The sequence below is a fragment of the Lathyrus oleraceus genome, chromosome 6 (assembly GCF_024323335.1).
Source record: "Lathyrus oleraceus cultivar Zhongwan6 chromosome 6, CAAS_Psat_ZW6_1.0, whole genome shotgun sequence".
NCBI lineage: Eukaryota > Viridiplantae > Streptophyta > Magnoliopsida > Fabales > Fabaceae > Lathyrus > Lathyrus oleraceus.
The window spans coordinates 173,383,238-173,396,893 of NC_066584.1; the positions used below are offsets into that span (position 1 = coordinate 173,383,238).

The window sequence follows — 13,656 nt, forward strand, 5'->3', positions numbered from 1 at the left end:
CAATCCTTGACAAGGAAAAATTTTCTGGGACAAATTTTCTGGATTAGCACCGAAATCTGAGGATTGTCCTCAAACATGATAGAAAGTTGTATGTCTTGGAGAAACCTGTTCCTGAAGAGGAACCTCCTAGTTTTGCACCTAAGGCAGAAAGAGATGCTTATAAGAAGCATGTCGATGATGCCAATGAAACTGCTTGTCTCATGCTAGCTACCATGAACTCAGAGTTGTAAAAGCAACATGAGAACATGACAGCGTTCGATATGATCGAACACCTGAAGATGCTCTATCAAGAGAAGGCAAGGCATGAAAGGTTTGCAGTTTCAAAAGTCCTTTTTCAAGGCAAGTTAGCTGAGGGAGCCCATGTAGGTCCCCATGTGCTCAAGACGATTGGGTATGTGGAAAACCTTGAGAGGTTGGGTTTTCCCCTCGGAAAGGAACTTGCGATTGATTTGATCTTGCAATCGTTGCCAGATAGATTTAGTCAATTTGTCCTAAATTTTAATATGAATGATATGGACAAATATCTTCCTGAACTGCTAGCCATGTTAAGAACTGCTGAGCAAAATCTGAAGTCAAAAGGGAAGTCCATTCTGATGATCGAAAATGGAAAGAGACCGAACAAAAGACCTACCAAGAAGGGTGATAAAGGGAAAGGCAAGGAAGTTGCCAAACCTAAACCCATTGTTGCTGCTTTGAAGCCTAGTGGAGGCATAGCAAAGGAAGGCACCTACTTCCATTGCGGTAAGACCGGACACTGGAAGAGAAACTGCCCAAAGCACCTGGAAGATAAGAAGAATGGAGTAGAGACTTCAACTTCAGGTATTTTTGTTATTGAAATTAATTTATCTACTTTTGCATCATGGGTATTAGATACTGGATGCGGTTCTCACATTTGTACAAATGTGCAGGGACTAAAAAGGACTAGAGATTTGGCAAAAGGTGAAGTTGACCTACGAGTTGGAAATGGAGCAAAGATTGTTGCTTTAGCCGTAGGAACTTATGTATTGACTTTACCTAGTGGTTTAATAATTCAGTTAGAGAACTGTTATTATGTGCCTGCAATTAGCAGGAATATTATTTTCGTTTCTTGTTTGGACAAGTTTGGTTTTTCATTTATAATAAAGAACAATTGTTGCTCAATTTATTTGAATGATATATTCTATGCTACTGCACAAATGAACAATGGACTATATGTCCTTGATCTTGAAATGCCTATTTATAACATTAATACTAAAAGAATGAAACCTAATGAGTTAAATCCAACTTACCTTTGGCATTGTCGATTAGGCCACATAAATGAGAAACGCATTTCCAAACTCCATAAAGATGGACTCTTGGACTCTTTTGATTATGAATCATATGAGACATGCAGATCTTGTTTAATTGGAAAGATGACAAAGTCTCCATTCACCGGAAAAGGTGAAAGAGCTAATGATCTTTTGGCCCTCATACATACCGATGTATGTGGACCACCAAACATACCAGCCAGAGGAGGTTTTCAGTACTTCATCACATTTACCAATGATTTTAGTAGATATGGTTATGTGTATTTAATGAAACACAAATCAGATTCCTTTGAAAAGTTCAAGTAATTCAAGAATGAAGTACAAAACCAACTAGGTAAGAATATTAAAACTCTTCGATCAGATCGAGGTGGTGAGTATTTAAGCCTAGAGTTTGATGACCATCTGAAAGAGTGTGGGATTCTATCCCAACTTACTCCTCCTGGAACACCCCAATGGAATGGTGCATCTGAGAGAAGAAATTGAACCCTGTTAGACATAGTCTGATCCATGATGAATCACGTTGATCTTCTAAACTCCTTTTGGGGACATGCACTATTGACAGCAGCTTACACACTTAACCGTGTTCCATCCAAAAAGGTTGAGAAGACACCATATGAGATATGGAGTGGTAAGAAACCACATATGTCTTACATGAAGATTTGGGGTTACGAAGTTTATGTGAAACGACAAATTTCAACTAAGCTTGAGCTCAAATCTAACAAATGCTTATTTGTGGGGTATCCTAAAGAAACAAGAGGATATTACTTCTACAATCCTTCTAAGGGCAAAGTGTTTGTCGCTCGAACTGGAGTTTTCCTAGAAAAGGATTTTATTTCTAAAGGAATCAATGGGAGGAAAGTAGAGCTTGAAGAAATTCAAGAATCACAAAGCATTGATACACCTATGGAGGAATTAGAGCAGGAAACACAAGTAGTTGTGGAAGAGCAACCTGCTCAAGTAGAACAAGACCAGCGTAGGTCAAGCAGGATATGTCACCTACCTGAGAGATATGGATATCTCATAACTGATCAAGGTGATGTATTACTCATGAATCAAGATGAGCATGTGACCTACCAAGAGGCCATAACTGGTCCTGAGTCTGAGAAGTGGCTAGAAGCCATGATATCTGAAATGGATTCCATGTACACAAACCAGGTTTGGACCTTGGTAGAGCCTCCTGTAGGAGTTAACCCTATAGGATGCAAGTGGGTCTTCAAAAAGAAGACTGACATGGATGGTAAGGTATATACCTATAAGGCAAGACCGGTTGTAAAAGGATATAAACAAATTCATGGGGTTGACTATGATGAAACCTTTTCACCAGTTGCAATGCTTAAATCTGTTCGGATTTTACTTGTTATCGCTGCATCTCATGATTACGAAATATGGCAGATGGATGTTAAAACTGCTTTCCTTAATGGGAATCTTCTTGAGGATGTGTACATGACACAACCTGAAGGATTTGACATACCTGAAGAAGCCCAAAAGATATGTAAGTTACAAAGATCAATCTATGGATTGAGGCAAGCTTCCAGATGCTGGAATCTTTGTTTTGATGAAACAGTAAAACAATATGGATTCATCAAGAACGAAGATGAGCCTTGTGTCTACAAGAAGGTTACTGGGAGCATGATCATTTTCCAGGTATTATATGTAGATGACATATTACTCATTGGAAACGATGTCCCTACCCTATAACAAGTAAAGTCTTGGTTGGGGAAATTATTTTCTATGAAGGACCTAGGTGAAGCAGCCTATATATTAGGAATCAGAATCTATAGAGATATATCACAAAAACTGCTTGGCCTAAGTCAGAGTACATACATAGACAAAGTGCTGAGACACTTTAATATGCATGATTCCAAGAAAGGATTCATACATATGCAACATGGTTTGTGTCTATCAAAGACACAATCCCCTTCAACTAAGGAAGAAAGGGATCACATGAATAAGATTCCATATGCATCTACAATAGGATCTATCATGTATGCCATGTTATGTACTCGACCAGATGTCTCGTATGCTTTAAGTGCAACGAGTAGGTACCAATCTGATCCTGGTGATGCTCATTGGGTAGCTGTCAAGAATATACTTAAGTATTTGAGAAGGACTAAGGACTCATTCTTGATATATGGAGGTCAGGAAGAGCTGGCTGTAATTGGATACACCGATGCTAGCTTCCAGACAGATAAGTATGACTTTAGATCGCAATCTGGTTATGTGTTTTGCTTAAACGGTGGCGCTGTGAGCTGGAAAAGTTCAAATCAAGATACAGTTGCTGATTCTACAACCGAGGCCGAGTATATTGCTGCCTCAAGTGCAGCAAAGGAAGTTGTTTGGATCAAAAAGTTCATTAGTGAACTTGGCATAGTTCCTAGCATTGTCGATCCCATTGGTCTCTATTGTGATAACAATGGTGTTATCGCACAAGCTAAGGAACCTAGATCTCACCAACAATCCAAACACATACTTAGGCGTTATCACCTCATTCGAGAGATAATAGATAGAGGAGATATGAAAATATGCAGAGTACCTACACTTTACAATATTGCTGACCCACTGACAAAGCCTCTTGCGCAGCAGAAGCATGATGGTCATACTAGATCTATGGACATTAGGGGTATGCCTGATTGGCTCTAGTGCTAGTGGGAGATTGTTGGTGTAAGCCCTAGAGGCCAATATTTTTGGTACTTGTATCTAATTATTTATTAATAATAAAAGGCTTTTTCTTTATTATGTTTGTTTAATAAAGTCCCTAGAATAGCTAGTCCGTTTAATGTATCAAGTGTGACTTAATCGTGAGATCACATTAAAGATAAGGACATTATTCTTAAAGTATCCGTAGTCGAGCTTTATTGTGAAGTGGGATAACATTAAAGCATTAAGATTATTATGTATATATACTGATGATCAGATCTCATGGATCATGGATAAGGAGTTATCAAGTCTTAAACATAGGTATGAATATTAAGAGTAATATTTATACTGGATTGACCCACTATGAGAATACTATATAGAATGTTATGCAAAGTGTCATAAGTTATTCTCATGGTGATAATGGTGTATATCACCCTTCGATCTGAAACCACTATGGATCCTAGATCGAGTGCCTTATTGTTGATCAAACGTTGTCCGTAACTGGATGACCATAAAGACAGTTGATGGGTACTCCACGAAGCATGCTAAGGGACATGAGTGACCTAGATGGAATTTACCCATCCTGCGTAACAGGATAAATGTCTATGGGCACAATATTGAACTGGACAAGGATGACACGGTCTATACCTTGTGTTCAATATAGACATAAGGGCAAAATGGTAATTATACACATAAGTATTATCACAAAAGGATTTGCCATATCACATGACATTTTCGTGTCTTGGGTAGCAGTGATGTGTTGCTAGATACCGCTCACTATTTATTATGTTAAATACGTGATTTAATATAATTGCCAATGCCGCGAAAACGTACAGGGTCACACATTGATGAGATATAGAGTAACTAAGGAACACCGTAGAGTACGGTGCACTTAAGTGAATTGTAGAACATCGTAACGTACGGTGTACTTAAGTAGAATACGAAATATGGTTAGGTACCACGCGCTTAAGTGATTTTGGCATATTATAAGATATGGGCCACATACACTTAAGTGGGTTTTTTAGCTTGTAGCCCACACAAATGGTTCTATAAATAGAACCCTTGTGCAGAAGCATTTTGTGCAGTTGCAATTTTGTTTCTCTTTCTCTCACTCAAAGCCTTCATTCGTAGCAGCTAGCACTGAGATTGAAGGAATTCGTTCGTGTGGACTGAGTAGAGGCGTTGTCATCGTTCAACGTTCGTGATCGCTCCGTAGATCTGCATCAAAGGTTTCAATCATCACAAGAGGTAACGATTCTATCATTGATCATGCCCATTCGTAAGGATCACTAAAGGAGAAAGTTTTAAATTCCGCTGCTTTTTGGGTCGCTATTCTCCTTCAAAATAATCATTTAAACAAAATACTCAATTAAATTAAATAAAGGCTTAAATAGTCTTTTGGTCCCTATAAGTTAGCGAGTTTTTTATTTTAGTCTCTATAAAAAAAAATTGGTATGAGTCTCTATATCTCACTTTTGTGTTGCTTTTAGTCCCTAAAACTAAAATCCGCAAGAAAATCCGCAGGAAACCTGCGGATTTTGACTTTAGAGACTAAAACCAACACAAATTATGAGATATATGGGCTCAGACCAAAAAAAATCGCAGGGACCAAAACCAAAAAATCGCTAACTTACAAGGACCAACAAACTATTTAAGACTTAAATAAATAATTATAATAAGAGAATACCTAAATTGGGGTGTTACATTGAATCTTCTGGAAGCCCTCTATTTGACGGAGAATTCTTTCATGTGGAAAACATTGCAGGTTTCGTCAATCAGATCAGTTGAACATCTAAGTTCTTTCTCGTAAAACTCTTCGTTGAACTGAGCAAGCCTTCACGTGGGCATGTTAATTTTGACTGTTAGCATGGCATCACCTCTGTATGCAATTGTAAACCCAATTTCCTTGATAGTTGAATGTGGAGTGGTGTGATATGATCGTAATACCTTTTGGAGCTATTCGACCCATAGTCCTTTGGTGTTGTCTAGTTTTTTCTTTATCCCGACTAGTATAACTTTGTTTGCTGAATCGGATTGCATATTCTCCCATGGATGAACGATCGAGATGAACTTCATTCGTACTCCTAAGTGATGGCAGAAATCCACCACAGTTGAACTGTCTGAGATGATGATTCTCGGTAAGCTAAGCCTACAATTAATTTGTTGCTAATAGAAGCGTTGAACCCTTTCTATTGTGATCTTTGAGAGGGTCTTTGTTGGACATGTGACTACATAAACAAAATCATTTTATAATTCATAGTTTAAAACTATTTTATAAAAATAGTTGAGAATGCACCAGAAATTCAAAGTAAATAACTTGAAAGTAAACGAATGAGGGAAGAGAGATAACACCGGAGAATTATAGAGGTTCAATCTAATGAAGTAACCTACTCCTCTCCCCAAGAATTAAGAATTGATCTTTAGAATATACATTATACTTGAGATCTTTTAGAAGTTTCGGCCCATGAATCCCTTATATAAGGAAATGAAGTTCAAGACTGAGTTCTAACCAAACACCAACAGGACTTGAATTGGTTAGTCTCCAAACCAAACGATGAACATGCTTGAAGCGATTAGTCTTCACACTAAAACAGAGATTTTCACAGGCTGATCTCGAACCAAGATGGAGTTTTTGAGTTGGTTATCCTTCGAATTGAACCAGGATTTTACACATGCTGACCACGAATTGAACGGATATTTTTACCAGACTAATCTCGAACCTATTGAGCTTTTATACTAGAATAAACTCAAAAACTAAGTGATATTTTTACCGGATTGATCTCAAACCTACTAAACTTTTATAATAGGTTGAACTCAGAAACCGTTGTGAAGATTTTTTACTGGTTGACTTTCACGAACCAAAAAGAGAGCTTTTTCTTCAATGGCGTACCTCATGAACCAAATAGAGACTTAGACAAATCTCCCAAATACATACAAGAATTTTTTCAATGGTTTAGCTTCCAACCAAAATAATAACTTTCTAAGGGAGAATTAATTACTCAAGAGAAAAATCTACTCTTGGTAAATTTACAAAAACGTCTTCACCCCGAACAATATCCTCACTGAGACTCAAGAACACTCTCAAAGAATTATGGTTGAAAGTATGTGAGAAAATGTAAAATATTTAGAGAGGTGATGATTAAGACAAAAAGTGAAAAGTTTCATTTTTTCTGGATCTGTAAAAATGATAGAGAAACTCTCTATTTATAAGCTAAGGTGAAGTGTAAATTTGGAAATAATCCATGGATTTGTCGTCTTAAAATAATCAATTATTGATGCCTAAAATGGAAGGTTTTTATAGAGATTATTACCCATCATTAAGAGACTGTCACAATTTATTATAGACTTGATTATGAATCATCTAATCGATTATGTATATGATCTAATTTATTAGATAGTTACAAAAAGTATCATAATCAATTGGACACTTCCTTAATCAACTGGCTAGGCTCCAAAAATAGTTTTTGGTGATTTTAATTGAAAAATGAGGGTTTCTCAATGTGTGTGTGTGTGTGCGCGCGCTTGTTTGCGTGTGTGCGTGTGTAATTTTAGCCATAATACTTCCTTAGATTCCCTTGCATCTTCATAATACACTGATCACTCATACTGATATGATCAGGCGAGCTTTCACACTTTGAAGCTTCAAGTCTTGGGACCATCATCTTTGATTTTAGCACACACAAGAACCTTGAGTCTTCTTGATAAGGCTTAAGATATCTCCATGTTGATTACCATCATCTGAGAGTTTGAACGATTAAATCATCGGTGATCATAAAGACATGTTTAGCTTGATTCAAAAGGATAACTTTATCAACCATTTTGTGCATCTTATTTTTATGAAAGAGATGGTCGAAGCCCATCAAAAAGAAGAAAAAAAACTACACAAGCACCTCTAGAGAGGTAACAACTCTTTGAACATCTAAGATATCTTCGATATTTGCTTGAATTTAAGAGTTGTCATCATTAAAGTCATGTCTTAGTAATATCATTTAGTGTGTGTATTGCCTTAGTACCTTCAGATCTACTTTTGGTTAATATACACAAAATTGATCAAAAACAATTAAATATAAGCTAAAGAACATGATCATACGAGTTTTCACAACTTCAAATTCTTTTGATGTTGATATTTGTATTTGAATATCTTTGCTCAAACATTAGAACCTTCTTTGATTTCTCTTTTTTATAACTTAAATATTTTCATACATTGATGATGCACATGATTAATTTAGATTTGTTCTTGTCATCATCGAAATCACTTATAATAACATCATAACATGCACAACACCTAAAACCAAATACTCGACGAGGCATTCTTATCTGTGATAACAAAATATGTACTATATCTTTTAAAAAAAAACAAGCAAACTTGGATGCACACCTGCAAGTGTTTTCATGGAACAAAATTAAAAAAAATTAGATACGAGGAGGAAATTGTCAAAGTTGACAAGGTACAAATATCAAATATAGTGAGAAAGTTGATTTACTTTAACACATTTGATACAATATCAATTCATACAAGACCTAAGGGCATGTTATTTACAAACTCTAGAACAGGCTTTACAATATCTCAAAGTCTAGTTAACAAGAGTGCTACTATTTAAATGAGATGAAGGTCTAACTATTGAGACATACATTATCATTGATTATGCAAGTTCAGTAAGCTATCAAAGATCTACTTCAAACTATTGTATTTTTTGTGTGTATCAAAGATCTACTTCAAACTATTGTATTTTTGTGTCTGTAAGAACCTTGTTGCTTAAAGGAGTAAAAAATAAATTGTAGTGGTTTGATTAAGTGCTGAAATAAAATTTATAACTAAGGTATAATAAACTTATGAACTATTGTGAATCAAACAAGTGTTAAAAAGATTTGAAGATGCAAGTAGAAGCTCTATAGAGAACCACCAATATTGCACATGATTCTAGTTAATGTGTTAACAAATAGTTTTTCAACCAATAGTTCATTGATATTTACACTTAAAATGGAATGTTTTAAATAATAGGTTATAAATAGTAATATTGATATTGCATTTATATTGCAAAATGTGACCCTTTTACCAAATAAATTCATAATACATTTAAGAGAATAATAGAAATCACTACCAATGAGCAAAAGGGATACGCCTTTGTCATGAATTGAACACTATCATTAACTTTTTGCCTTGTGTGTGGTCCGTTAAACAAAGTTCATTAGGTCTAAAATTTGTTCGATTTAAACGTATTAGCTATTATATTGTGATATAATATCTAAATACACTTGAATAACTTTTTTGCAATAAAACATGCCAAAGTAATGCTTTCCATCAGTTTTGTCAAGCAAAACAAATTGATCGCGTTTGTAAAGGCATTCCTTAACATTTTCACCAATTAACCTTGGGAAATATACCCGAGAGCCTAAAAGAAAAGGAAGCGCTTATGAAGTACCAAAAGTGAAATCATTAATCTCCGTGCTGGTTTAGTTTCTTACATTGATAATGAACCCACAAGATTCCTTGCCCAAACAACAAGGTCAAGAACATATCCTGTAACCCAATCATATATCGTTTGATCAACCTGCTCAATTGAATCATTAATTGTCTTGGTGATAGCTTCTCCCATCTCTCATATGACAGTTTGATGCCTTGTGAAATTCACCATCAACGGAACAAATCAAGCTCCATATGAGCCAATGAATAAGTATACAAAAGGTATCGATGAACAAAAAGAAAAAAGAAAAAAAGCAATTCAGAGTTTCAGATAGAGAATGTACAACAATCACTCACTCAACATAACCAAGGTATATTTGAGAAAATAAGCAGAAAATCTTTATGACAAATAAAGAACGTGCCATTATAAGAAACTGGTGGAGCTGGAAGTAGAAACTAATTACTTTTGATGCTAACCTCTTAGTCTTTTGTACACCAGAAAAATAATAAGCTAAGCCAGTAGTCTAAGGTTTTCTTTGGTTTTAGTAGCAGCGGATCATATAAAAGTATCACATAAAAGAAGAGTAGACTAGAGGGATAAAAACCTGTTCTCAAAAGAATCCAAACAAGAAATCCAGGTTTATAACCTTCAATGGGTGTCAAAAGCAAATGTGTTCAATATTATCAAGACTGCAAAACTTAGTTGCCAGCAGAATACAAGATAACTTAGTCCGACGTACTCATTATCATACTATCCATCCTTGATCACTCACTATATACATCATCTATCTTTGCCCAACTACACAATCTTTGCAATTTGAAATAAATTATACCTTAATTTTTAAATTAGACTCTTCCAATGCCCAAACGGTTCCTCCATGCGCAGGAAGTCATTCGATCGATTTGCTCTAAACAACCAACTTTTCCTCATCCATATCAGGTACTACAACATCTACCCTCATTGTATGTGCATAATTCTTTTCAACTGGTGCTCCAGCCTGTGAAAATAGCTCAACAACTGCGGGTAACATACCATAGTACCTTTTCAACTCATTTACCAAAGGCTTATTGGGTTGCTGATCTTGAATGTGATAGACATATACAGGAGGCACAAAATCGTTTATTGTAGCCTCCTGCCATGCATGTTGCCCATCCCTCATCTGGTGTTTGTAAGCTTGACAATTTTGCACTCTATGACCTTTAGGTCCCACTTGTACCTCTGGACAGTATCCACAAGTTTGTACAGCATACTTCTCCATAAGTTTTGAAGCTCCGGAGCACATTTTCTTCCAGGCTTTCATGCCTCGGATAGCAACAGCTGCAAAGAAGCACACACACATAGTGAGCCGAGTTGACAGAGAACAAAATGTATGTTGTGCATAAAAGAGAGTGGCAGAGAAGAAAAATGACGGGTGTTTGTTAACCTTGGATGTCATCACAATGCATTTCCATGGAATCTGTGTCTTCATCCAATCTTTTTTTCTTATACAGAAATCCCAATTCGTCTATATCTTTGTCCAGAGAAATTTCTTTAGGAAATCTTTTCTCAAAATCGATTATCCGACCAGCAACGCAGTAAACAGGAAAGGTCCTTCTCCTGGTAAGGTACTCAGGTATGTCAACACCTGCCTGGATACACAATTCAACAATTGCGGGAATTCGGTCCACTTGAAGCATTTCATTATGTGAAACAGCCCTCCCAATTCTGTCATATAGATGAAATGACTCGACAAGAGGCAGAATATGTTCAATACCACCTTTGACCCAACTGTGTTCTTTGCTTGACAAGCTTCCTCTAACATTACATGTTCTAATTTGATGTGGTGGATCACCAACATGAACTTCTCCACATATGCTGCAAAGAATCCAAAATATCAACTAAGAATGCATATAAAAAAAAATCACCAATAAGTTCATGCATTAAAAGACTGAAAGTAACTAAACATTCAAGTTTAACATTTATATCCCTATATTAGAAGGAAATACCTAAAATATCCCTAATGTAACATTAACAACATATTTTCTGAAGAGTGAATTCGGAATTTGGCCTTCGAAATTGTTAGCTTCTGTCAAAAAAATCCCTCATTTTTTAGAAATATAAAATACATCCCTGAAATTGTAATGTATCATTCAAAATAGTTAATCTGTTTCATTTTTTTCGAATTAGAAAATACATCCCTGAAATTATAATGTATCATTCAAAATAGTCAATCTGTTTCATTTTTTTCAAATTATAAAATACATCCCCGAAATTATAATGTATCATTCAAAATAGTCAATCTGTTTCATTTTTTTCAAATTATAAAATACATCCCTTAAATTATAATGTATCATTCAAAATAGTCAATCTGCTAACTTCTATATCAAGGCTAGTTTACTAGAGACTACTCTGCCTATGAAATTTAGGACATCTCCGAGACAAATTTGTCAGAAATTGCAATTGTGCAGAGACTAATTAGTTACAAATGACTCATTCAAAGACTTAAACTTCATAGACAAATTAGTCTAACGATAAAAGTTTAACATAGGGTCTATTTCAATCAAAGAAACACGGACACCTTTAGGAGTCAACGTGTCGCAGTGTTCAGCACTTGGATGACACCTATACGACACGTGTTGCAAAAGTCAGACAAGTGTCCTCAAAAAAACAATCTTTTCTTCACTTCGACACTCTTTAAATCGGTGTCTGACACTCTTTAAATCGATGTCTGACACCCGTATAGCACTCATACAACACATGTTTGACAACTCTTAAACATTTACTAATGTAAAGTCATCAATAAAGAATCAAATACATTAATTTCAATTAGAATATTTTCAACTCTATTAGGATCAAATACTATCATATACTCGACATGTCACTGTCTTATATTTTTACATTGGTGTCAGAGTGTCCGTGTAGTATCGTGTCCTGTATCCTCGAAGACACCATATAATTTCACCAATCCATTTGCCTATTCAGTCATTTTCAGAAGCATTAGGCAAATAACTCTGCTACAAAGTAATGATACTTGAAAAAAAACTACTTGCAAAAACACACTAAAGGCACAAAACAAGAATAATAAAGAAAACAGAAGTTCTGAATTTACCTGCATGAATAAATAGCAATATACTTCACAAGTCTCGAAAGACTGGACAATAATTCAGATCTAGCAGCAAAAATTTCCTTAGCGATAGGAACTAATTTCTGAACCAGCAATCCATTTTTAGGAGACGGTAAAACAATCTCACCCACCTTTTGTCTCTCCTTTCTCTTCTCCCTACCTCGTCGTTTTAACTCGTTGATACATGTTACCAATGGCTTCCTCTCAAACTTCTTGAGCTTCTTTGGAATATCGTCGCAAATAGATAAAGTCGAGTATAAAACACGGAAACTTGTGGTTGTGTATCTTTGCTGCGGAATGGGAAATTGTGTGATTCTTTGGAGGAGATGATAACTAATTGGTTGAACTAGTCTTGAAAGCATTTGGCGGGATTCGGAGGTTGATGGAAGAGAATTCTCCCTGCTCGTTAATGCATGCGGTGGCGGAATCGAGGTCTATGGAGTTATCGCGGCGGTTGATGGATTCGAGAGAGGTTGGGGGAAAGTGGGTGCGCTGTAACGAGTTTCAACTTTTTTTTAATTTGAGGGAAGAAAGACCCGACCCGTTTTGGTACTTAAAAACTGCGGGACAATTTTTTTTATCAAAATTGCGGGACAATTAAATTGTTAAAAATATATTTTAATATTAGTTTTTTTCTAAAAATGAATAAATAATGCGACATATGCTCGACATTTTTTCAAAATTTTCATTTATTTTCTTGATAATTTTCGATTATAACATTTCATTTCATTATGCAATTATCAATGTTAGTTTAGGTAGGAGGGTAGGAATATTACTAAAAGGGAGAGGTAATACAATTAGATTTATAACTCTATCTCATATTAATAATTATAACTTAAAAATGATATAGAAAAGTGTGATCAATATTTTGAACACGTGTAAAAACAAAATGAGTTGCGAATATGCAATGCTATCTTATACAACAAGTATGTTTTTTTTATCTTCAAAGTTTAATCTTAATTTAGGTTAATTTTTTTTTGTGAAGTTTTTGTATAAACTGATGGTTAAAATGTTGGCCAATAAATTTGAATCGGTGATGGATAATCTCATTTTCTCTAATCAATCGGTTGTTTTTAAAGGGATAATATTGATTGATGGAGTGGTAGTAATCAATGCGGTTATAATTTAGTTAAGGGATTTAAGAAAGTTTGTCTCATTTTTAAGGTGAATTTTGAGAAAGTATGTGATTCAATTATTTAGATTTTTTTGGATTATATGCTTATTA

General features: G+C 35.3%; 1 protein-coding gene across 1 annotated transcript; it reads right to left on the reverse strand.

The window, feature by feature from the left end:
* Nucleotides 1-9,386: 9,386 nt before the first annotated feature.
* LOC127091604 (APO protein 3, mitochondrial) lies at nucleotides 9,387-12,963 on the reverse strand. Its single transcript, XM_051030291.1, has 4 exons — nucleotides 12,417-12,963; nucleotides 10,752-11,182; nucleotides 10,161-10,645; nucleotides 9,387-9,542 (listed from the first exon to the last, which is right to left on the reverse strand). Exons 1-3 carry the CDS (start codon nucleotides 12,791-12,793, stop codon nucleotides 10,236-10,238), a joined length of 1,218 nt encoding a protein of 405 aa, XP_050886248.1. The 5' UTR covers nucleotides 12,794-12,963; the 3' UTR covers nucleotides 9,387-9,542; nucleotides 10,161-10,235.
* Between the last annotated feature and the right edge of the window lie 693 nt (nucleotides 12,964-13,656).